The sequence below is a fragment of the Ceratotherium simum genome, chromosome 6 (genome assembly GCF_057802395.1).
Source record: "Ceratotherium simum simum isolate JZ-2026a chromosome 6, ASM5780239v1, whole genome shotgun sequence".
In the NCBI taxonomy this organism is placed as follows: domain Eukaryota; kingdom Metazoa; phylum Chordata; class Mammalia; order Perissodactyla; family Rhinocerotidae; genus Ceratotherium; species Ceratotherium simum.
In genome coordinates, this window is record NC_141905.1 from 81,945,191 (window position 1) to 81,971,943 (window position 26,753).

General features: G+C 46.5%; 1 protein-coding gene across 1 annotated transcript in view; it reads right to left on the reverse strand.

Annotated features, from left to right (window-relative positions):
- The window catches only part of CPXM2 (carboxypeptidase X, M14 family member 2), a 138,837-nt gene that overhangs the window by 98,070 nt on the left and 14,014 nt on the right, over positions 1-26,753 (reverse strand). Inside the window, exon 3 of the mRNA XM_087432768.1 lies at positions 9,218-9,327. Within this exon, the coding sequence (XP_087288894.1) occupies positions 9,218-9,327 (110 nt within the window). The remainder of the gene's footprint in view (positions 1-9,217; positions 9,328-26,753) is intronic.

Here is a 26,753-nt window from a genome sequence, read left to right on the forward strand (position 1 = left end):
AAAACAAGCCGGAGGATGCCACTCCCCATCGCAAGGGTAAACTAAAGGCATACCCTTTACGTGTGCCCCGGTCACCACAGACCTCGTTCAATTGACTCCTGGTGCGGGGCAAAGAAGACTTCTACTGTAAAAACTGGGGATGTGAAACCAGTGGGACTACTTATTGGGAACCCTCCTCTTCTTGGGATTTAATCAGGGTTAGAGCAAATTATAGCCACCAGATGAGTCGGGCTCAGAATGCAATACCTGGTGCCACCCCTTAACCATTCAGTTCACAGGGAAGGGAAAAACAATTAAAACCTGGATCGGAATGGTCATTCATGGGGAATAAGATTGTACAAAGAACGGTACGATGATGGCCTGACCTTCTCTATTAGATTAAAAATAGAACCCCGCCAGCAGACCAATAGGGCCAAACGGGATCCTAGCCGATCAGAGGCCCCCTCTGTCCCAAAAATCCCCGCCAGCAGACCGATAGGGTTAAATAGCCCCAAACCCCCAGGTAAAATCCATAACCCTAAATGGGGCCGTAGATATGGTCACCAGATCTGCTCTGCGACCACCATCTACGCCACCTCCCGCAGTACCTACTGAGCAAAGATGGCACAGACTGTTTAACTTAGTATGGGGAGCTTACTACGCCTTGAATGATTCCAACCCTGAAATGACTGAATCATGCTGGCTATGCCTAGCGGTCAGCCCCCCTTATTATGAAGGAATTGCCACCATGGGGGTCTATAATAACACCCCAGACCACACGACTTGTCTTTGGGGCAAAGAAGGGCGGCTAACCCTAACGGATGTGTCGGGGACCGGTCGAGGACTATGCTTAGGAAAAACCGCGCCAGGCTACCAAGCTCTATGTAATAAGATTGAAGTCAGCCTTCCGACTACTCCTGGTCATTTTTGGTACCAGGACCCAATAGGTGGTGGGCCTGCACCACGGGCCTAACCCCTGCATCTCAACTAAGCGTATTCAATTAGTCACAAGATTTTTGCGGGCTTGTGCAGTTGGTGCCTAGAATTTATTATCATACTGCCAATAGTTTCGAGGATGAATTTGACCAGAGATCCAGATTATGGAAAAGAGAACCAGTATCCCTCACCCTGGCTGTACTCCTGGGACTGGGAGTTGCCGCGGGCGTAGGGACTGGCACTACGGCCTTAGTCACAGGAGAAAGGGGATTAACTGCCTTGAGCAATGCTATAGATGAAGACCTCAGGACTTTAGAACAGTCCATCTCTAAATTAGAAGAGTCCCTCACCTCCCTGTCTGAAGTAGTGCTCCAGAATAGAAGAGGATTAGATCTGCTGTTTTTAAGAGAGGGAGGACTTTGTGCGGCCCTTAAAGAAGACTGCTGTTTCTATGCAGATCACACAGGGGTAGTCCGAGATTCAATGCAAAGATTAAAGAAAAGATTAGACATGAGGCAGCAAAGCAGGGAGGCGCAACAGAGCTGGTTTGAATCCTGGTTCACTAAGTCCCCCTGGATGACGACCTTACTATCCTCCCTAGCAGGACCCTTGCTGATTCTTTGTCTACTTTTGGTCTTCGGACCGTGTGTTTTCAATAGAATTACTGCTTTCATAAGAAAAGGGTCAATGCAGTGCATGCTATGATGCTCCAACGCCATTACCAAGCTCTCCCACACAATGAGCCACTGATAGTAGACACCGAAAACTAAGTTCTAAGATTAGAACTAGGGACAAAAGAAGAAGTGGGGAATGAAGGAAGTAAATTATATTAAAAATTTAAAAGTTAATACCTTAGAGACAGGCACCTCCACACCCTAAGGATTCCTGGTATAAGGGGGAACGTTTATCGATCCTGACTGACTCTATTCATAGAAGACTCGCCCTAAACTGTTCGGGGAAAATTGAGAACAAGAGAGTGCTCCAGAGGGATAAGTTTGGGAGGGTCGGGGTGGAGGGGGTCCAGATGGGGACGCGTGTGTGTAACCTGATAATTGCTTCGCGCCATAGCAATTCGCGCCATAAAATGTAACTGTTTAAATGTTTTAAATTAGCCAATCATGTAAGACCGCGCCAACCTTTTCCCGCTTTATGCTTCCGAATCCTATAAAAGAGCTTGCCCCTTAAGGTTCGGGGTCGACCCCTCTGTCTCCTGCGAGAGATACGTGTCGACCCGGAGCTCCGCTTAATTAAAACCTCGTGCATTTGCATCAAGCTCGGTCTCCTGTGTCTGTGGGTCCGCGCCTTCCCGAGACTGGAGTTGGATTTCCTTTTTGGAATCCTACAACGCCTGAGAGAATGGTGCTGCCCGAGGTGCCCCCCATACACTAGATCCCTGGAGAAACGTGGTCTCCACATCTGGGCAAAGTGGGGCACCAGGTGTCTCAGGACCAAAGGGCTCAGGGAGACAGACGGTGGGATGTGCCCATGCACGTGAACTTCGACACCAGGATAAAACCTGGTCCAGTGTTCTACAACCGACTTCAACCTGCAGGGTACGCCTGAAGCCACGGGCACCGCCCATCTTCAAGGCTCACACCTCATTTCAGGTAAAAAAATAGTATCAGAACCTCGAAGTGGGTCCTCACATCAGCCTCCAGGTGCTCCACAGAACTCCTTCACTGGAATGACTGACGAGAGGAGCTGTGGTTGATGGCGGTGTGCTGAGGAAGGGCTCGGACAGATGCTGTTGTTATGACCAGACGTACGCTCGTGGAGAGGGACCAGACTGAACTTCTCTCAGGGGTCAAACTCTACGTCATTTCTAATTCATGTGAGACAAGACGGGGCCACAGGCTGTCAAATGACTGTGACCAGGCATCACAAAGACATCTGGAGGTCTTAATGCAGTGCCCCATGTTTTTTCTTGGGACCTCAAAATGTCAAGTCTTCAAAACTCTGACCTGAGCATCAACTCTCCCACGTTATCGATTATAGGCAGGAATTATGGTGATATCCTGAGTTCCAGCCACGCTCTTGGTACTTCATTTCTTCTGATCACATGTCAGGCTCATACTTACCATAGCTTTAGAGTCTTAAGAAGGAAATTGAAACCCAGCCCTTTGAAACTGCAAGTGCTGCTACAATTCACTCAAGGTTTTGCAGCTGAGAAAGCATCCTCCATAAGGCATCCACTCAGGAAGTAGCACCATCCTACTCCACCTTGCTTAGCTTATGAGCCATGGAAAATCCTTGGGGTCCTCAGAGGATTCTGTAGGGACAGGCCACGTGATGAGCTGCCATGAAATGACCCACTTGAATAGAGAGTCACCTCCTAAGACCAACTAAAGGCAAACGATGATCTAAGCGTGAGTTTAGAGGTCATTGCTGAAACCTTCTCTTTGAGACTTGGAATGTTAATTTCCAATCCGTCCGTGGCTCCTCCCGGAAGAGAAGAAGCCGATGACTGTTTCTAAATGAGATCACAGCCTCACGAGTGAGTTAGTATAAAAGCATCCTGGGCACACTGGAAGAATAATCATAGGTGAGAGGACAAACCTTTGCCATCCTGCTGAACTGGACCTCTTCCTTGAATTCTTGGAAGATCTATCTTGTCCCAATAAAACTGATGAAACATAAACTTGAGTTTCTTCTCAAAGCTTATGTTATTAAATTGACATAAGCAAAATTCCACTGGCAAAAGAAAGTTATAAGTTGAATTATAAGGTGCTTTTACTCTTTCAAAGTCCTCTGCTTAAAATGAAAAAAAGAGTGCTATAGACTCAATGCCTATGTCCCCTCAAAATTCACGTGTTGAAACCTAACACCCAAGGATATGGTATTAGCAGGTGAGGCCTTTGGGAGGTGATTAGGTCATGAGGGCAGCGCCCTCAGGAATGGGATTAGTGCCCTCATAAAAGAGACTCCAGGGAGCCCCCTAGCCCCTTCCACCACGTGAGGACACAGGGGAAGACAGCTATCTATGAACTAGGAAGAGAGCTGTCACCAGACACCCAGTCTGCCAGTGCCTTGATCTTGGACTTCTCAGACTCCAGAATTGTGAGAAATAGATTTGTGTTATTTATAAGCCACCCAATATATGGTATTCTGTTATAGCAGCCCAAATGATCCAAGGCAAAGAGACAAGTGTTTCTGCTATAACGTGGCACATGAAATTCAGTCAAAATTCATAGTCTGCAAAATCTTGCACTATGAAAACCGAGTTCACAGGAAAAATAGAATTCTAGCCAGACCATTCAAAATCTATGCAGCTCTGTAATCAGAAGACTAAAAAAAAAAAAAAAAACCTAAAAAAAGGCAGTTAAGAAGATGTGTTAATTGCTAAAAAAATAAAAATAAAATAAATAGATACAGTTATAATGATAGGATTTGAACTTAAAAAAAAAAAAAAACGTGGTGAGGGCAGCACGATGGGAGGGGGTGTAAGGAAGAGTGGAAGCTGCTAAGTGGTGGAGGCAGGGCAAAACGGGCAAAGAAACTGAGCCACAGCGTCCGAACCCAGAGCACACGGCCACCCTGAGCCAGAGGAGCACGGCGCGCCGAGCACCATGTACAGGAACGTGCAGGAGGGAACTCTCTGAGGCGTCTGCACGCAGCTGTGTTGGTGCACTCTGGGGTCAGGGGCTGGTGTCTGGTCCCACAAAACACTGACGTACTGGCAAAAGGGGCACACGAACCAACGCTACTTCTGTGTCATAACGGCATCATCCCATATTTGCCAATCACATATGAGCAAATCCGCAACAGCAAAACAGGGGAGACAGCAGACCGTCCGCACCGCCCCCTTCAGGAAGACTCCTTCACAGCAGCCACGGCGCCCTTAAGCACTGCGGCACTATATACACTGTACGCAGGGCTTTTTCGTTTTTTGGTTTTTGGTTTTTTTGAAGAAATGCATGTTGACATTTTTTATTAATCAGAAAGGAGGTGACCGATCACCCAGAACATTCTCGTAGGGGACATCAAAGCCCCCCAACAGCCCCAGCAGCAATTCCAGAGCTTTCCACATGCAGTGCCACTCTTAAAGGCTCGCCTCCCCCATCTCTCTGCCACGCCCCCTCCCACCCACAGCCCTTTCCCTGGGGAGTGCCGATCCGGGCCACACACCCTTGGTCCCTGAAGAGCTTCATCATGATTATGAGCAGAAAGCACACGGGTTAGGCCAGAGGCTTGCAAATGGAGTTCCACAACTACCCAGAAACAGCTAGTAAGCATACACATATGTGCAGACTGTGCCAAAACAGTGTGGGAATACCCAGAAACCCAAGATTCACATCATCTGCAAGGAGATTATCATTCGGCGAGGATGACAGAGGGGTCAATCACTGTGGGATCACTGTCAGAAAAGAGAGAAGTACACGGTTTAACAATCATCCCAGACGTGCCCGGGACCCTCTGTCTGGTGACATGGGGGTTTTATGGAATCGTGAGGAGCAGGACTTCATGTTTAAAGCAGCCTGGATCCACATCCTGCCTCCCCTGGGAAACCTTAACCAAATGACTCTTCCAATCCATGTGTCCATTTTCTATAAGACAGAGGTAATAATAATAACAGCACTTGTCTCACGTTGAAGAATAAATGAAATAATGCTCAAAAGCGCTCAGGAAAATGCCAGTACCGATCAGAGCCGATTCCTGCTCCCCCTCCACGAGAGACTGGAGCATCTCAAGGAAAGGGAATGAACAGGAGCTTTCCATCCTTGCTCTTTTAGGGCCCAGCACAGTTTCCGGCACACACCAGGCGCTTCACAACGGTCAGCTGAGTGAACGCATTCTAACGGGCACAAATACGGCATCTGAGAATTGCTGAGGACAGTTCTCCTTCTCCACTCCCTCTGATCCTCACACTCCGTGACGGCAGCAGTGCTGGTGACAGGACCTCCACCTCACTGATGAAGACACCGAGCCTTAGAGAAGGCGGGCATCTTGCCTAAAGACACTGGCTCGTTAGCAGAAGAACCAGGCGCGCGTCAAGCCTGCAGCCCGGTGCGTTCTGGGTGGACCACACAGGTGCCTGCAGGGCCCCGGCCAGCAGAGGCTGGACGAACCTCACTCACAGCCTGCACGACGGCATTTAAATACAGTTTCTAATCCTGATGTCTTGGTGTTTCTTGCACATAAAATCTCATTAGCTTGATACGCCTACAAAATACTCATATGTGAGACAAGATACGGTTATTTTTAACCTGCACTTCAAACCGTATGTGTGGGAAGATGCACTCTGGAGCACCTGTGGTGACGGAATCATGCTCCGTGTGGTGCTGATTCTGGAAGGTAGAAACCACAAAGGGGCCCCAACCTAGTCATTATTTCCCTATGGGGGGTTGTGTATGGAAGCCCCTCACACAGGCTGCAGGGAACCCTCCTCTCTCTGTGGTTAAAAACACGTAACCCACGGAGGCAACTGGCCTGTACCTTGCCATTAAAGCAGCAACTTCACACTCTGAGAGCAGGGGCAGAGGTGTGCTCGGCAGAGGGCATTTGGGGAAATGATATATCACTAAAGAAAAGATAAATCCCCATAAGGAGAAACAGCACTAAGTGGTTTTCAAACATCCCCTTATTTTCACCCTGACTGAAGACAGGAGAGTGTGTGCGCGATGTTTTCAGCCCAGAGGGTGTGCTTTCTCCCTGGGGTGTGCCTCCCATGGGTGAAGGATGAAGGAGGCAGGAAACATGACCAGGACACAAGGACAGCCCAGCCAGCTGCTCCCTGCTGGATGACCCGTGGGCCTCCTGCACGGCCCTGCAAAGGCAGGGCAGGGAATAACGTCCACCTGCCTTCACTCAACATCCTCTGTGTGTGTCCTGTGTGCAGGCGCTGTTCTGGGCTCTAGTGGGTGGAGGGAGATAAAGCTCCTTCTAACCTGGGGCCTCCGCTCAAGGATGGGCAGATAACACCCAAGGAAACAAGTCAGCCACCGTTCAGGGAAGGACAGCGCAGAGCACCCAGGGCTGAGCTGGGAGTTTCCAAGAGCACCTGGAAGCTACCAGAGGCTTTAAGCAGAGGAGTACAACGACCCAGTAAATGTTTTAAAATTATAAATCACCTAATTTCACTGTTCCACGAACTCTGTGAGTGCTTGGCACTCTCATTTTTCTGATGAGGCAAAATGAGGGTCAGAGACGCGAGATCATTGTTCCAAAGGTCCCAAAATCTAGACACGTCACGACCAAGGTCTGAATTCAGCATGCCTGATGATGCTGTGTACTCTGCCGTCCCCTCTGCAGGGGATTCCCAACCAGAAGGACACAACCCCTCACCCCTGCCCCCACCTGACAAATTTAGGAGTAATAGGGCCTTTCACTTTTTGACTGAAAGTGTGGATAAATGTGAACACTCCCTCTTTAATCAAGGATGATTTCATTTATAGAGAAAGCCCCCAAGGCATCAGATGACAGCTCTAATTAATGCCCGAAACAGCCCCGCACGCATTTGGGCCTAGCCTTGCCTGGGCCTGACTTATTTACTCGGAAGACTGGAGCCCGTTCAAGGTGCTGGAGTCGCTCGGATTATTAATCCTCACTCCCGTTCAAAGCTTGAGCATTCATCCTCTTGTCAAACACAGCCAAATGTTTCTTACCAGCTGTTATTTAAAAAAAAGAAATAATATTTATAAACCAACCTTCAGATTTCATTAAAGTTAGTTCTGGAAATGTGCTACCTGAATTCTTCTGAACTGAAAAGTGGTGATGGTTGAGTGGGCTGAAAGTCTACTCGATGCGGTCAAGTGACGGGGCGGGGGGAGGAGCAGAAGCTGGAGTCCAAGCTCCACTCAGATGCCCCTGAGCCATGAGCTCCCTGGGAAGGGGCCTCACCAGCTCTTGTCCAGTCCCCAGCACAGCAGCTGCCCGTAGCATGTCACGGTGACCGCTGGAGGATGGAGGTATTGGCTCTGCCAATTAGAAGCTGTTAGACTTGATGGCCCCCCATCTCGGGGATGAAAGGACCACCTCCCTCCGAGGAGCCTAGACGAGATGGTGCATGTGCAAAAGGGTTTGGAAACCACGTAGTTATGGAGCAATTGGGGAAAGAAAACTAAAATATTACAGAACCACACAGAACAGCACGTGATCAAATGCTAAATGGAGAAGGGATGGACCAGCAGGAGCTGGAGCAGGAGGGAAAAGGCATCGTGGATGGGCTGGTAGAACGACGACCTGTCCCCCACAAAGACGTCCACGTGCTAACCCTAGAACCTGTGAATACTGAGGCTATGTGGCAAAGGGAAATGAAGGCTGCAGATGCAGTTAAGCTTGCTTGAGATGAGAGAGGACCCTGGATTATCCAGGTGGGCCCAATGTCATCACAAGCGTTCTTAAAAGTGGAAGAGGGAGACAGAAGAAAGAACCAGAGAGGTGGCAGCGTGAGAAGGACTCAACCTGCCATTGCTGGCTTAGAAGAAGGCAAGAGTCACGAGCAAGGGATGTGGTGCCTCTAGAAGCTGGAAAAGGCAAAGAAACAGATACCCCCCAGAACACACAGCCCTGCCCACACCTTGATTTTAGCCCAATGAGACTTCTATCCTCCAGATCTGTAAGAATAAATTTGTGTTGCAGAAGTGGCTACGTTTATGACAATTTGTTAGAGCAGCAGGAGAAAACTAACACCCTGAATGAAGCAGGATTTTCACTGCTTGGGATGGGGGAGGGGAAGGGAGTTGCAGACAGGGGGCCTGCTTGAGACAAGGCCCAGAGTCAAGAACCACACAGTGTGCAGAGCGCGCAAGGAGGAACTCACCTTCCTGGAGCAGCACCTTGACAGGAGCGAGGGCCACAGTTACAGTGGCCCTTGAGCCTCAGGGAGGGAGGCCACACATGATGTGCTGGGCCCAGGAGAGCCACTAAGGGTCTGACTTGTGGGAAGCCACAGAACACCCTAGAAGAGGTGTGTCTACGGGAGGTGAGAAGCACTGGCTGGGAGGCAACAGAGGACGAACACCACTGCCTGCCCATGCCCACAGGCATTCAGGGTTCTCCATCTGCCCTTTCCAGACAGATCACTGGACGGGAAGAGCTCAAGAGGTGGAGGCGGACCCACCTGGGTCCAGGAACCGGCAGCATCCCTTTTACTAAGTAGCCTTTAGAGAAGACACGTATCCTGAGTCTCAGGGCTCTCTCTGTAAAACGAGGATTCTGCAGCATTGTCCCTCCTGCTGTGAAAATCAGGGCTAATGCATTTTAAATGTCATGCCTGCTACCTGACCCAGCTCAAAGAACCATCACTGTGTCTATCACCAGAGCAACCAAGAGTGCAGGCAGAATCCTCCCACGGCCCTGGTACCTGGATGTTGAGTCTTCCTCGATGCGCCCCCAGGCCGTAGCGCTTCGAAGTAGACGCATGCAGCTGGAAGTCTGTGATTTTTAAGGTTTCCAGACCAAGAGGTGGGCAACCTGGAAAGGACAATGCTTGTTAAAAACAAGGACAGATGTTGAAAGAAGCGAGCGTCTGGTTTTCTAAATCTGGCCACGTGCTTCTCCGTTTCTCCCTGAACTCCCTCTCACTGGGCAGCCCCACCCTCTGGTATGCCCAGGGTTTCCAGACAAATACTGTCGACTCAACTGTCAACACTATGCCAATTTTCTTTCTTGTCGGCATTTCCTTTCTGGGTGTTTTTGCCCTAATAATCATTCTCTCTGTTGCTGTCCATGCTACTGTCTGAGGCTGTCTCCAATTAAGGATCCTTCCACAGCATGACGCAGACAGGGAGCATTACTGGTTAGAAATTGTGGAGTGATCCTGTGATTGAGTTCTGCAAAGTAATCAGAATTGGTTGATTTTGCTTCAGCAACTCTGGCCTCTGTATTGTGCATGCTAATGAGCAGAGCAATACAAATAGGAAAAAAATCTATTGTCTTCCATTCTTGGCAAGACTGGTAATTTTGAGAACAGCTACTCCACACAGTTTGGTCCAAGCTGCCCCTGGAATAAGGTCCTGGCGCTTGGGCGGGCTCGTGGCGATTGTCCTGGTCCAGCCCATCGTCCCTACGGATAAGAGCTTTAACAGCAGCTCTGGGGCCAGATCCCAGGCCTCCTGACTCCTGGGCTGCTTTTCTCACCACCTGCCCTGCCAGAGGCTGGAAATCTCCAAGTGATGCTACGTCCTTCAAATCTGACCACGGAGAAAGAAAACAAAAACTCCAGAGTAGAAGTGAACAAAATCTATTTCTACCAGAATTATGAGAAATCCCTAATGCAACAGAGGCAAATTTAAAAAGCCATGTGGGGGCCGGCCTGGTGGCGCAAGCGGTTCAGTGCGCACACTCTGCTGCGGTGGCCCGGGGTTCGCCGGTTCAGATCCTGGGCGCGCACTGACACACCGCTTGTCAGGCCATGCTGTGGCGGCGTCCCATATAAAGTGGAGGAAGATGAGCATGGATGGTAGCCCAGGGCCAGTCTTCCTCAGCAAAACGAGGAGGATTGGCAGATGTTAGCTCAGAGCCGATCTTCCTCACAAAAAAAATAAATCAATAAATGAAAAGCCATGTGGTGGGGACGTGGGGGTGTCTGTCCATCCAAGACAAACTCCTGCAGGGAAAAGGCCCCTCTGGAGGCTGGAGGAGTCTGGCAAGACAGCAGTCGCCAGCGGTGCTCTGCGGACACCTGGGTGAGAAAGTCTGCCCACGTGCTGCAGCCCGAGGAATTCAGAGCTGCCAGGACCTGAGATGCCTTCTAGTCCTCCCCTTAAGTTCTCAGAAGAGGAAACAGGCCCCGAGACTTGAGGCGAGCCATCCAAGGTGTCCCTGCCAGCGGCAGAGATGGACCTCAGATCCCAGCCTCCAGATTCTCAGCTCCTGGCTTTCAAACGATGCCACGCTGCTTCCCTGGCCCTGCCCACATCAGCCGGGAGGCTGCCTGGCTTGGTAAATATCTATCAGCCATCTGTGCTGTGCACGGGCAGGCAGAGGTACAGGTGCCCAGCACAATGAGGAACACGAGGAGGGAGGGAGGTAACGGTACCACCGCCACCCGCCCAACACACAGGAGAACTCGGAAGGCACCAGGAGCGATGATGCTACAGCCGGCTTCTGCAAGAGGGGGCTGTGCCACGAGTGGGGGGGCCATGTGAGCAGGGATCATGCAGTGAACGGGAACAGGGGGCACGCAGCAAGTGGGGACCACACAGTGAATGGGGGGGCAGTGCAGCGAGTGGGAGGCCATGTGTCCAATGGGGGTCCATGCAGTGAGCCTTCGAAGGGGCCATGCAGCAAAGGGGGCACATGCAGCCAGCTGGCTATCCCTGCCCCTCGGGGGTTCTGCAGCCTCCACAGCTCAGCCCCTGGGCCCAGGTTAGAGGAGAGTGGGAGCCCGAGCCCCTGCACTGCTCTACTCCAGCCTCAGGACAGGCGGTACCTTCTCTCGGTGCTGCTCGCCTCTCTGGACAGGGACCCTTCAGGCTCTTAGACTCTGGTGGTCCCTGGCACACACCAGAGGCCCTAGTCGGGATTCAGGGCAAAGCGTGAGGGTCGAGGCCACTGCCTGTCCTCTCTGGGATGCTGGACTCTAGGACGTCCTTCAACCTGCCACTTGGAGCCTGGCTCTGACCTTGGGCTTGCAGGTCACCCCACCTGCCCCCAGTTTTGCCTACTCTCCTCCCGGCTCCCCTCTTCTCCTTCTCCCTGTCCGAGCCCAACTGGGCATCCAGACAAAGCCCAGAAACACATCCAGGCACATCAGCATCCTCAGGAATAATCTGCATCTCCCCAGCCCTGACACCAAGCTGGCTGGGTGGTGGTTCTGTAGGACAATTTCCCGTGTCCTGGGAATGGCCTCCATGCATCTTGATTCTGCCAAGTGTGCCAGCTTTGGTTTCAGGTGCTGACAGGGAACAGGGCACTGGTTCTGTCCCTCCCTGTCCTGGTGCCCTGTTCAGATCCCCAACATTCCCATAATCAAGCATCAGAAATACAAAAAGGATCTGCTGCCACTTTGATGAACCTATTCCATAGCCACATTGAACGTGTTCCCATCCCCTTAGGACTTCCTTCTTAGCAGGAAACAGAGCAGGTGGTGAATTCCATGTACTTCATCCAGCGAACACCTTCCATTTATATCCTTTAGACAGTCAGACAGACAGACCAACAGATAGACAGACACACACAGATATTATTTACTAGTTAAACAAAGCAACAATAATTGCTATCTAATGCATTTCTTCCAGAAAAAAAACTCATATGTATATGAATGTTTTAATTAAAAAAGGAACTACCTGAATAAAATTCATATTCAACAAAATTGCTCTTCTGTTAATATGTGGAAGCTCAAAGACACCCTCTCACCAAGATACACAAGGGTGAAAAGCAGCCCATAAGTGGGGTGCTTCTTGGCTGCGTATCTAACATCAACTCAAAAGCTCGACGGCTGCCCTCTCAGGGGGCTACACCATCATGTACACGCGGCGAGAGTGAGTCCCATGCAGCCAGCTGTGCTGTCAGCTGCCACATCAGACAGACGTCCACTCTTGCCCACTCTTGAGAGGATGTGACAGCACAAGCCAGAGAAGCCACTCCCTGTGTCCACAGCACAGCTGCCGATGCCTTTGGTGGGGAGCCCAGATAAACACATACGCTCTCAGCCTGCTCGCAAATGTGGTCTTCTGGGAATCCTAATGAGGATTTTTCTTCCTTGTTAGGAGACACTATCTCTAGAGAATTTAGTTTTGTTTGGAAGCCTTCTCCACCATCCATGCCACTAATAAAGATGCTAGAGATAGATCCACACTGAGAAATTGCCATGCCCTTGGTGGCAGTGACAGCTACCAACGCACGTGGGTTAGTGGGACTCCTCTGGTTGTGAGAAACCAACAGTACTTAACGTAAGCAGAAATGGGAACCATTGGAGTGATGACAGGAAGCTCCCAGAAGGGACCAAGGCAGGGACACAGGACAGGTGCAGGGACACAGACAGGTGCAGGGCAGAGCCAGGAAAGCCCTGGTCATCCAGGCAGCAGAAACCACCAACCCGCGGGCCGCCAGAGGAACGGATGGATTCCCATGGCATGCTCCCCCTCTCCAGGGCCTCCACTCAACCTCAGGTTGCATCTCCCGGAGAGGGCCTGACACGCCTCCTCACGTGTCTGCCCACCGGGAATCAGGTGCTGTGAGCAGGGGGAATGGACGGCAGGTCTCCAAGTTCACAACCGACACACGCATGGGACAGGTGTGTGGAGTTGCCTGCCTGGCGCTGCGGGTAAACACGGGCCAATGCAGCCTTGCGCAGCTGAAGTGGAATTGGTTCTCCCAGCCGCCTTTCCTCGCTGCCCCGCCCCGGGGGTCTACACCTCCATCTCCACTCATCCTTTCTTAAATTTTTGCATTCTGTGCTCTGGCTTCTGTCTCGGACCGCGGTGGCTCTCCTCATTTAGTGGCCCTTGTGGACTCCTCCTCCTCTTCTTGGTCTCCCTGCTGTCTGCCCCCTCTTGGCTACTCCCTGCCCCTCAGCCCTGTGGCTTCCGTACACAACCTTTTCCTGGTTCTCCCCTTCCTTCTTCCTCGTGTGAGGGGAGCCTTTTCCTTCCCTGCAGCACAGGGTGTAGTCCCCATACTCCCTAAAAGTCTTCCCTCCCTCCCTTTCCCTTTAACCATCCACACTGGGCACCCACGGCCTCACCCGCGAGATGTCATAGATGCCGTCTACACTTGCAGGAATCAAGTCACATGTACAGAGTTTAAACTCAGGACCCCACTCGTGAGTGTATTTGGACACTAACTATTCCACAACCTTCCATACGCCACACCTGCGTGGCAGCAGAAGCCCTGGTGGCACCTGTTGCTGCCAATGTGAATGCTGCAGCTGAGGCAGACGCCCCAATTGTCTTCCACAGGCCACTGCTGGGGAGGGTCTCCAAGGCTGCAGCGACTTCTCCTCGGCACGCTGTCCCCACACGCAGATGGCAGAAGCCCCGGAGGGCTCACAGAGACACCGCACCAGTGCCGTCTTCACTCGGGACCTTTCTCTCCATTCCACCAGTTCTCCGTTCTTTAGGTTTTCCTTTGGGAGCCTCCACTCCTCTCCTTCCATCATATATCTGTTTTACATTGACTTGCACTCCATTCCCATACCATCAATGCAATTTAGCTCAACAAACGTTTACTGCAACCCTCCCTAACGCAGGGTCCCTCCCTGATGCAGGGGCAGAGCTCCATGACGCAGGATCCCACTAGACTCAGCTAAAACCACTACTGAACCAGCTGGGAGTCACCCACCTTTCCAAAATCACATTTGACAACATTCTGTAACTAATAAAAAGTTTACATATAAGGCAGTTTAAGCACAAACTCTCTACCCCACATCCCTCTATGCAAAGGGATAGAGGGTCAGAATCACACTATTCCTGACAAAAGTTCCCAGGCCCATTGTAACGACTTGTACCGAAAGTTTGACACAGGAATCTCCACATTTAGAAAAACGAAGGATTTTCCTAGACTGAAGGACAGGACAGGAAAATAGACACAGGGAAATTATCCTTTGATTTAAAGATTTTAAATTAATTCAAAATACAGAGTACTGAATGTCCTCCATACTAAATGCTTAATTCTGAGGAATTTCAGTCTATTTCGATCTGATTGATTTTTCTCCTCTTCTTTCTACGCTGGGAACATCATCCTCAAGATTTTCAGCAGGTCAACCCAATGCCCAAAATGAGCTGCTCCTGCCCCTGGGTTCACTCACAAAGCAGAACAATCCTCCATTGGAGAGAAAATCACACAGGATGATTCAGAAACCTCTGCCAAGCACGCTCAGCCATTCAGGAGGAAGGTGAGGGTGGGAAATCTTACACATACAGAACAGTCTGGAGGCCTCAGAGCCACACAGGCAGCGCCGTGCTGCCACAGCACTGTGAACCATCTGAGGTCCCCAGTCATGCAGAGACCTACAAAGGGGCATGGGGATCATTCCTCCCTCCGGCTGCACCCGGGGCTGGCAAAGACTGAAGAGCAATTCAGAAAGGAGCAGGAAAAGGCCAGGTGACCGCACCCAGCCACCAGCTCCCACAACCTGGGGTCAATGCTCAAGGCCACCTCCTGGTGCTGGAGGTGACATCTGCAGAACGTGAGTCACCCAGCTGCTCCCTGGACTTTGGACACAACGGGGGACTGCTGCTGCCATTATAACTCCAGGGTAGTTAAGCAGCCAAACCAAATCCACAGAATGAAGTAGCTTCAAGGACACCTCCACATCTTCAAAACCAGAACTCTAGAAGGGCAGAGAGCATAGAAAGGAGACAAACAGTCACCAACTTGTCCATGACTGCCAGCAGATTACCAAGAAAGTGAATCAGACCAACATGAGACTTCTCACTGGCAGCCTGTGCATCCAAAGGACTGAGGGAAAAGAGATTAGGATCCAGAGTCCACTCTCAGTCAACAGTCAAGGTAATTAAGGGCATCTTCAGACATATAAGAACTTGGAAAATTTACCCCCCTCCCACCATAACCATAGGCTCTCGAGTACCCTGCACAGTGACTCCCTCCCAAAAAAGCCCAGTGGACTCTACCAGCCAAAGAACTCCAAAAGCAATGCAAAGTTGGAACAAGAAGTTAGAATTCTTTTGGATTTAAATTTTCAAAGGAACATCCTGCCCCTGTCCAAGCAGCTGTCAATCACAATACCACCTTCCAACAAGGAGGACTTCTCTACATCCTTTAGAAAACTTCACTGAGGAAGACAGGAGTGCTGCATGGGTGACCAATTCAAATGGAGGAGAAACCAGTGTTTCAAAGCTTAATTTAAATATCCACAATTAGAAAGTAAAAAGGCCAGAGTGATGGCCTCCTTGCTGGAACTATAATATGCTTGTATTATAATCAAGATTATAATGTCAATTGAAGAGATAATTACTAGGTTTAACGAGTGCTTGGAATCAATGGGAAACTCATTCCCAGCTCTTCACCACTCCTCTATTTTCTAAGTCCCCAGCCAGGCTGCATTGAAACAGCTCTGGCAGTAACTCAGCAAGGACTCAGCTCTTGGGCCAATCTCTCAATCAGCAGCCAGGGAAGGCCCTTCAAGACAGCCCCCTGCTCCTCCCACAAAAACAAACAGGAATCTTTTATCATCAAATCAAGTTTTTGTTGTTTCCCAGAGGAAAAAGTCTCTAATCCTGAGAAGCATGTGGATAAGGAGAACATGAAAAAAGGTGTGAAAAGAACAATTCAGGAAGATATTAATTAGAGCCTGGAGATGTGTCATAATGCAGAAGAAAGAGAGTGACGGTCATCAAAGGTGACTCTACTTTTCTCATAAAGGTAGCGCGGCTCTCTAAGAACACCGTGTGCTGAGCAGGCGTCAACTCCCAGGCCTGTGCACTGTTCCTAAGGAGGTGGGCGAAGATAGGAACCTGTGCCTTGTTCTGCACCTCCCCTCCAACATGCACACACATGTGCACACACTTAATGAAATCCATCCCTTGCTAAAATTCTCTGCATTGCAGCCACTTTACAAAATGGACTTTAGCACTACTGCATATATTTATTTGTCCCATACCATATGTACACACTAGCTCTTTAACAAATTGGCTGTGTCCACTGCATTTAATATCATGGAGGTGTTTGTGACCCAGAAGCTACAGGGCACAGTCAGAATATAATGTATAAATTAGAATTCTGAATCTGGAGCAGCAATCCCAACACCCCACCCCCAATACCCCAAATCTGTTTGGGAGGGGCTGTTATGAGAGCCAAGTCACGAAAATTATTTTAAAAGGGTAGTGATTTGGGGAGCAATGGGGCTCACGGGCAAGCAACTCAGGGAGCCAGGCCCTCTGAAGACATTTTGTCATTTAATCTTCGTAACAACCATGAGAGGTGGGCATTGTCATCCCAGTTTTACACATAAACAAACTAAGACTCAAGGAGGCTTAAACAGAGTTAAACAGCTGCTAAGTGCCTGAATTAGAATTTGAAAATCAAATGTGACATAAAATCCCAGGCACAATCTTTATGCTACCTCTGATTGACTTGAAAACTCAAGAATATAATACAGTATTTGTCTTTCTCTGCCTTATCTCGCTTAGTGTAATACCCTCAAGGTCCATCCATGTCATTGCAAATGCAGAAGCTGAAATATAACAATGTACACCTGAAATTTACACAACGTTATAAACCAATATGACCTCAAGAAAATAATTTAAAAATGGCAAAAGCAGAAAAATAGAATACAACACAAATGCAAGTTGCGTGGCGGTGTCTGGAGTCACACCAGAGAAAGGAAGCGGAGCTGGGACAGGCGTCACCCATTGGCAGAGGGGAGCTCAGAGCCCGAGGCTGTCTGGCCTGCTGTGATGTCTGCTGGAAGGGGAGCAAAGAATTCTTCAAGACCTCCAGAGCACTGCCAGGGACAAGCTCACAGCAGTCCTGAACTTCTGCTTTCACTGTCGCCTATAAATCGAATAGCTCTGACTCATGACATTCTTTTCTTCACCTTGCTGAACTTGACATTCCCTTAGATCAATGAGAGTGTGGAGGCAGCTTCCTGGTGCACTGGAGAATGTGTTTGCAGTGGCTCTTTGCCTGTCTCAGACATCGCTGGCTTCCCAGAAGGGCACGCCTCCCGAGGGTTCTTGGGAAAGAACCTAATCTCAGCCTTATCTAATCGCCCTTGGAAAGCTCTTCCCTCATCTCTGCACTCCTACAGCATCCTCACCCTGACCCAGTGCCAGCATCTCCCAGGGAGCTTAAAAAAAAAGATACCCAGACCCCTCCCCAGGCACTCTGATTGACAGGACTGAAGGGGGGCCCAGGCCCTGATCGAAAGCTCTAAATTTTCTGAGACCCTCAGAACCTGGCTGGTGTCTCTTACTTGGAGGGCTACACAGGCTCAGAAAGTCTCTTGCCCAGGCTCCAGCAGACCAGACAGAGGGAACTCTCAGCAAACTGGCTGAAGCTCCTCATTCCTGGAGCCTGCCCAGAGCCACTTGCCATCGCAGAGGCTCTAACCACTGATCAGCGGCTGCCCCAGTTGAAAAGCCTCCCAAGACTTCCTCCCAAGACTTCCTCCCACCACACCCATCCCTCTCATCCTTCCCACCCCAGCCTAAAACAGCGTTAATGTCACAGGGCAGAAACAGGAGTTTTCATCATCAAATTCCCAAAACCCAATCAATGTTTCCCAATAAATTAATGAATTTGTATTACAATCCAATATAACTGATAAGCACTGTGTCTGCATCATCATGGAAAATCAATAGTTTGTTCTTTATATAGTGCTTATAAAGCCAAAAAAGGAATTATTGGTTCAAAATAGCATTTCTCAAACCTCAATCACTTGCTTATTATCTTCATGAATTTTTCCACGTCCATGTACCACCTGCACTATTACTTACTTCATATTTTTATTTAAGTCAAGTAATGTTCACGGAAATATGTTAATGTAAAAGGAAACCTTCTTAGTAGAAGATAACACAGGAAAATAGCTTCATGATCTTGGGGTAGGCAAAAAAAATTTAAACATGAAACAAAAAGTACTAAATGAAAATATTGATGCTTGTTCTATATTAAATTTAAGAACATCTGTTATTCAAAAAACACCATTATTAGAGTGAAAAGATAAGCCCAGGAGTGTGAGAAGATATTTGCTATGCATATATCTGACAAAGGACTCAGATCCATTCTATTTTTAAGAAAAGCAAACAAAAAACCCTCCTATAAATCAACAAAAAAAAACAATGAGCAAAAGACCTGAACAGGCATTCACAAAAGAAGATATTCTAATGATGAGTAAGCGTTAGTCCTTAGCCTTCAGGAAAATGCAAAGTAAGACCACAAGGAGATGCCAGCACACAGCCACCAAGATGAGCACAATTAGAAAGACAGATGTCAAAGGCTGGGGAGGAGGCGAAGCAACCCTGCTGGGAGAAGCGCTAACTGGCAAAACCAATCTGGAAAACTCTCCAGCAGTATTTCCTAAAGATAAATACTCATGGCCTACGACCCAGCAGGGTTACTTTTAGGCATCTGTCCAGCAGAAACACATTCATAGGGGCACCATAAGGCTTAGACCAGAATGATCCTAGCAGCACTATTTGTAGTAGCCAAAAACCGAAAACAATCCAAATGTGCGTTAATACAAGAATGAATAAATAAATTACGGGATAGTCATGTAAGAGAATACTACAAATCAATGAAAATAAGGGAACCATAGCTATAGACAACAACATGGATGAATTTCATAAACATAACATCAAAGGAAAGAAATCAGACACAAAAGAGTATACAATATATGACCCCATGAATATTAAGCTCAAAAATAAGCGAAAGTAATCTCTGACAGTGGTTATCTCCGAGGCGCAGTGACCGGCTGGGGCAGGAGGGAGGCCTCAGGGGTCCTGGTCACGTTCTATTTCTGATGTAAATGATAGTTATAATGGTGCATTCACATATGTGAGTAATGCATATGACAATCCAATGAGTTATACCCTTATGATTTCTAGACTTTTCTATACGCATGTTACACTTTAATAATAAAATGGCTTAGCTTTTCCTGACTACTACGTCATACTAACACCAAGCTAAGTTTATTTATCTAATTCAGAAAGAGTAAAAGAGAATTATGCTGAGTGGAAAAAATCCAATCTCAAAAGTTATATACTGTATGATTCCATTTACCTAACCTTCTTAAAATAACAAAATTATAGAGGTGGAGAACAGATGAGAGCTTGGCAGGAGTTAGGGACTGGCGGAGGGGGTGTGGAGCTATAAAAGGGTGGCATAAGGAAGCCTATGGTGATGGAACAGTTCCGTATCTGGTGGCGTTTCCATGAAGCTACACATGTGATACAACGGCACAGGACTACATGCACACAAACACACACACGTGCGCACGTACAACTGGTGGACTCTGAATATGCTCTGTGGATTGTGACAACCCCTACGGCCTGATCTTGTTTTTGTACCACAATTATGCGGAATGGCAGCACTGGAGGAGGCAGAGGGAAGGGCCACAGGACCCGTTTGTTTGCAACTTCCTGGGGATCGATAATTATTCCAAAATAAAAAGGTTTTTTTAAAGGGATCTTAAAAGGAAAAACCTTCTCACACTGTGTTTAGAGTCATTTCATGTATCTCATATAACCACCAGTTGTACAGAGGCATCACAGACTCTGGGGAACTAGCTTAAAATTGTGCCACCTCTCCCAAACTCATCCCAAAAACCTATGAAGATGCAGATAAGGAAAGACTCCAACAGTGCTTCAACCTAATGCCAAATATGGAAGAATATTCACCACATGGGAGTCAGATGGAGACAGTTGAGAAAAAAAAAATAGAGATGACCAGAGGAGGGACAGAAAAACCCTTCATCCCTCATGTCAGCCTCCATTTTGAAATCCAGGGTCTGCAGCAACTAGAAAATTGAACACCCATCTCTAAAGCCCAGATGTGGCGTTCTGGTGCTCACCTCTCCCCCAGTCAACTTTCTACAACTGTTTGGATCTGAAACTCTCAAAAAACAACTGGACAGAAAGTAGGGGGAGGGAAAATTGTCACACAGTATGACAGTGTGGGGCAAAGACAAGAACACTGGTAAAAGCATATTGTCCCATGTGCCCCAGCAGGTCAGAGTGTCTAAGAGCCAGCAGTGAGGGAAGAAGATGACACCTCAGAAGAGAAAAAATATGTAAAAGATAAAAGGCTGCTAGAAACTGGAAACTGTACTGGGGGGTTTGTGTGTTGACTTGATCAACTTCCGCAGATCTGGGAAAGGGCTCTGACTGCCCCCCAACAGAGAAAATCTGACTGGATGTTGCCTCATTCAAAGATGAGTAAAGAACAAACACTAATGTAGAGTCTGTGAGGGATGAAAATTCCACAAAAAGAACATGAAGAGAGGTACATCATCCAAAATACTCAGAGAAATAATGTACCTTTGAAAGCAATTTGATGGAATAGCCAGGAAAAATATATTTTTCCCAGATATTGTTCATCCTAAGAATGGTGTACGAGATATGGCCTCTACCTGCCATAAAAAAAGATATGCTGAAGTAAATATCATATATATATGATAGAAAAATATTTAAAAATCCAAAGGCAGAATTAAAACGTACAAGGAAAGATCTACTATGTTTGAACTACGATCTTTGCCAATGCAGTAAAGAAAAACAAATAAGAGGAATAAGAGGTATAAAAAATGGAAAGGAAAAAACAGAATTGTCATTATTTAGCATATGTTATGATTTTATGCCCCAATCCAAGTTAATGTATAAATAATTATCATTAATAAGAGTTTAGCAAGGTTGCTGGATATAAAATCAACATACAAAATTTAACTGTATTCCTGCATACCAACAATAGAGATTTAGAAAACAGAAATTAGAAACATCACAGAACAGCAATTATCTAAGAATAAATCTATTAAAAGATGTGCAAGACCCATTTATTGAGAGAGATTTTACGAAGAGCTAACAAGTAGGGAGATATACCATGTTCATGGATTAGAAGACTCAATGTGCAAATATGTTAATTCTCCCCACATTGATTTATGAAATCAATGCAACTCTAATCAAAATTCAAGGGTTTTTGAAGAACCTGACTAGGTGGTGTAAATATATGTGTGTGTCTGCACATGCACATGCATACACATGTGTGAACAAGTCAAGAATAACCAAAACTTTTGAAGAACAAGGTTTTGCTCTGCCAGTTATCAAGATTTGTTATAAAGCTCTAGTACTTAAGAGAGGCAGTATTTTTCGTATGGGTAGATAAATGAATTAATGATAAAGAAGAACGAGTCTGAAAACAAAGCCGTGCATTTTTGGACTCTTGACAGCCAACAGATAGAGTTAGCACTGTAAAACAGTAGGGAAACAATTATCATTCCGTTTGGGTATTACAAGGAAAAAAATAAAATTGAACTCTAGTCTCATATCATAAATAGATAAACAAACAAAATCCATTTCAAGTGTTTGAAGACCAAAGTGTGAAAAATAAAAAAGGAAAAAGAAAACTTTAGAAGATAGCATAAGATATCTTTATGACTTTGGAGTAAGAGGAATTTTTTTAAACAAGTCACAAATAGTAACCACCATAAAGAAAATGATTGATATATTTGACTACATTATAATTAAGAACTTTTGTTCATTAAAATAACCCACAAGAATGAAAAGTAAGCCACAGAAGCAGAGGATATATTTCCTACCAACATTATAAAGCCAAAATTAATACTCAGAATGACTAAATCTGTAAGGAAAAAAAATTAAACAGAAATTTCACCAAAAAAAAGATATTCAAATGGCAAATAAGTATACAAAAAGATGCTCAACATCATTAATAATTAGGAAATGCAAATTATATCACAATGAGTTACCAAATATACACCCACTGGATTGGCAAAATATTCAAGTCTGATCATACGACAGTTGTTCAGGATGTGAGCCACAAAGCTCCACACAGTGTTGATGGGAAGAGAGAATGGCAGGGCCAACAAAGGAAAACAATTGAGCATTCATTCAGTAGTCAAGTTGAACACTGAACCCAGCCATTGCGTGCCTAAGCATATATATACCTAGAGAAACTCATGCCCATAGGCACCAAGATATGTGTACAAGAATTCTCATGGCGGCACATTTCATACAAGACAGAAACTGGAAACAAGCCAAACGTCCATCAACATTAAAATGGACACAGAAATTGCTGTGCATTCTATGAAGGAATCCTACATAGTAATGAAAATGAATCAACTAAAGAAGTATAGTGTAAAACAGCAATAGAAAGATACAAGGCGTGACTAGACACACAGAGTATTCAGCCATATAAATTTCAAAAACAGGCCAAATTTCAAACAGCCCTATAAATATAAGTGGTAAAATTATAAAGAAATGTTATTAACAAAGTTGGGATAGAGGTTACCTCTAGCATTGACAGGATAAAGATATGATGGGAGAGACCGACAATGCTCTATTTCTTGACCTAGGTGATGGTTACATAGGAGTTGCCTTTATAAATATTTGTTAACTGAACATATATATTTTATGTACTTTTTCTACATGTACATTTTACTTCACAATAAAAATAAGAAATATCCTACACGAAGCAATATGAGCAGAAACATTACTGCAGAAAATCACATCAATGATATGGTAACAAATCTGTAAAGCTCTCAGAATGCATATCGAAATGACAAAAAATCAAGTAGAAAACAGAGAGGAGTAATACCAATTTTTTTTGGTAGGGTGCTATAAAAGAGACAAAACTCCTTATAAATCTAAACATACTCTTACCATATGATCCAGCAATCACGCTCTTTGGTATTCACCCAAATGAGTTGAAAACTTTTGTCCACATAAAAACCTGCACATGAATATTTACAGCAGCTTTATTCTTAATTGTCAAAACATGGAAGCAACCAGGATGTCCTTCAACACATGATGGATAGATAAATGTATGTGGTACAGCCATACAATGGAATATTACTCAGTGATATAAAGAAATGAGCTATCAAGCAATGAAAGACATGGAGGAACCTTAAATGCATATTACTAGGTGAAAGCAACCAATCTGAAAATGGTACCTACTGTATGATCCCAACTATATGACATATTGGAAAAGGCAAAACTCTGGAGACAGTAAAAAGATCAGTGGTTGCCAGAGGTTCGGGAGAGGGAGGGAAGAATGAATAGACAGAGCACAGAGGATTTTTAGGGCAGTGAAACTATTCTGTCTGATACTGTAATGGTAGATACATGCCATTACACATTTGTCAAAACCCATAGAATGTACAACAAAAAGAGTGAACACCAATATAAACTATGAACTTTAGTTAATAAGAATGTATCAATATTCTTATCAGTTGTAACAAACAGACCACACCAATGCAAGATGTCATTAACAGGAATTTAGAGGAGGAGGGGAGATATATGGAAACTCTGCACTTTCCCTTCATTTTTCTAAATCTAAAACTGCTCTTAAATAAATAAATAGCAAAAATAAAATTTATCAATGGGCTAATGATGTCTTAAAAAATAAAATTTATCAAAATTAACTCAAAAGACTAGAAAACCTGATAGATCAATAATCATGAAAGAAAGTAAAGAATTATCAAAGAATTTCTTCTATGGAAAGTGCCCAGCTCAAATGAATTTACAGTCTAGTTCTTTCAGACTTTCAAGAAAGAGATCGTTCTCTGTTCCAGACCTTTAGGAAATATGGAAAGCATCCAAGGGAATGACTGTTAGGAAGCTCATTCAATGGGACCTAATAAGGTACAGCCAACCCTTACCGATCATTTACTGTGTGTCAGCCACCGCTGTAAGTGCCCTGTTCAAGTTATCTTATTTAATACTCATCCCAATCCTACAAGTATGTTCATTATAATCCCCAATTTATTTTCGAGAAAACTGAGGCACAAAGAGGTTAAACAACATGCCCAAGGTCACATGACTTGCAAGCAGTGGACTGGGCTTTGAGCTCCACTCAGTTTGGCTCTTAACTACACTATACTGCAATGTATAAATAAAAGGCCCCTTGTCCTTCATATATAAAGAGCTCTGATAAATCAACACATACATATATACACGTCCTAATAGAAAATGGATGAAAGGCTATCAAAGCTGATAAAAGTGCAAGTTGGTATAAACCTTTCTAGAGGGCCGTGATGATCCTTGGTGTAGTACCTCCTCTAGGAAACATAAGCTGAGGAGTAGGTGAGCAAAGATACAGATACAAGGATGCAGTGCAGAACTGCTCACAACCAGGGAAGAACTGGAAACAATGTGAATATTAAAAAATACAATGTTAGTTACAACTCCATCATAAACTGGGAAACAATTTTACAGAATGTTGTGAAACAACAGTTGATGAGGTGAGAAAATAACAATAGCATATTAAATAAGAATAAAAGCTTACAAAATAGGACTAGTTCAATTTTGCATAAAGCGTGTGTGTGATCTACACATATACCTGTAATTTTGTTCTTTTACACACACACACGGAGAGAAAAGATTGAAGAGATAGACTCCAAAGTGTTGCCTAGAGTTTTGTCTGGAAGGTAAGACTGTGGATTAACTTTATTCTCTTCTTTCTGTTTTTCTATATCTTCCAAATTTTCAACAAGATGCATTCACTACCTTTTTTTGGTGAGGAAGGTTAGGCCTGAGCAAACATCTGTTTCCAATCCTCCTCTTTTTGCTGAGGAAGATTGGCCCTGGGCTAACATCCGTGCCCATCTTCCTCTACTTTATATGTGGGACACCTGCCACAGCATGGCTTGATAAGGGGTGCGTATGTCCATGCCCGGGATCCGAACCTGTGAACCCCAGGCCGCTGAAGCGGAGCACACGAACTTAACCACTACACCACCGGGCCAGCCCCTGCATTCACTACTTTTATAGTCAAAATGTTTAATAAGCCAGGAAAGATATCTAATTTAGAACAACTTCTATTTCAAGTAGGCTAAATTTCTATTTTTTTTTTAAGATTTAGGGTATGACATGGAGCATTGGGTTTTCTACTAAATCTGCCCAGACCCAGCAGTGTAGAATAAAGAGGATCTTGTCACAGAAGTGTTCAGGAGATGGAAAGAAGACACGTAGAGTCACAAGAACAAAACCCCAAGAGCGCCGAGAAGCACGCGTGCTGGCCTGGCCTTTGTCGCGTGGACTCAAAGGAGCAGCACTGGAATACCTCCTCCGCAAGTGGACTAGTGTGACCTTGGTCGACCAGAACCACACTCGGGGTCACTGGGTGACAGAAATGAACGGAGCCTTTTATTGCCACCCCCGGGTGCTACCGAGCACATCAGAGCTCTGTCCCCCAACCCCTTGTCTGGGAGGTATTTCTTTCTCTGCCGGCAAGTCCACTGTGGCTCTGGCTTCAGACCAAGGCTGTTGAAACCCGCTGCCCCAGGCTGGCCACACAGCCCACGGGGTATTAATAGACACACTCAGTCTACAGTCTACTGCAGGCAGCAGCCAGCCCACCACCCCTAGTCGAACCCAGTGAAGACCCTGCCACAAAACCATTGGAGGAACAAAATAAATCTCTCCAAACTGTAAAGGAAGGCTAGAAAGCCTTAAAAGGCACCTGTTTCATTTTAGAGACTGAAGAATAACTTTTTTAGGCACATTTAAGATGGAGTCAAAAGTAGAGAAAATAGCAAGGAGTGGGGAGCCCTTGGTCTCCCAGCACCCACATTTCTCAGGCCTCCTTACCAAAGGTTGTCGAAGAGGGTGCGGCTCTTCCCCAGTTCTGGCCCCTCGCCTGCCCTCTCGCTTCCAGAGAAGTCTGAAGTACAGATGTGACCATTTATCACAGCGTCTGCCAGGGCAGCCGAGACCGTGTCAGCCACTCCTCCTCCAGGCTTGGCGTCTGGGGTTTACTCCACAGCCCTCAGCAGCTGCTCCTGACGTCTGGGGGAAGACCAGAGAGGAGCCCCAGAGCACCATCTGGCCGCCCCGCAATGGGGAGAGACTCACAACAAGGGCTGGGTGAAAACCAAACTGTCTATGATACAGTGAAAAACCCTCGGGTTTAAAACACACACACGTTAGGTGGGTCAGGCCCCAAGCAATGGTACCTGGGGGAGGTCTCAGATCTCAAATCTGATCCAGCCCAGGCAGGAGGGGGACGCACCAGGAGCGCCCGTTCACCAGAGTGCATCACTTGGGGAAACCACCTTACTCCCATGTCGGCGAGAGATCATGCTTCTTTCCTTCAGATCTTGCTAGAAGAACCGAAGCCAAAGACCACTGCCTGTGGAGGGCCAGCCCTGCTGTTCTGGGTTATGGAGAACACACTTGAACGCACACAGACACCTGTTCTGCGCCCCCAGAACACTCGTTCTGGCACAGGCAGGTGCTCAATTAAAGAATCTGGCATTTTTGTCAAGT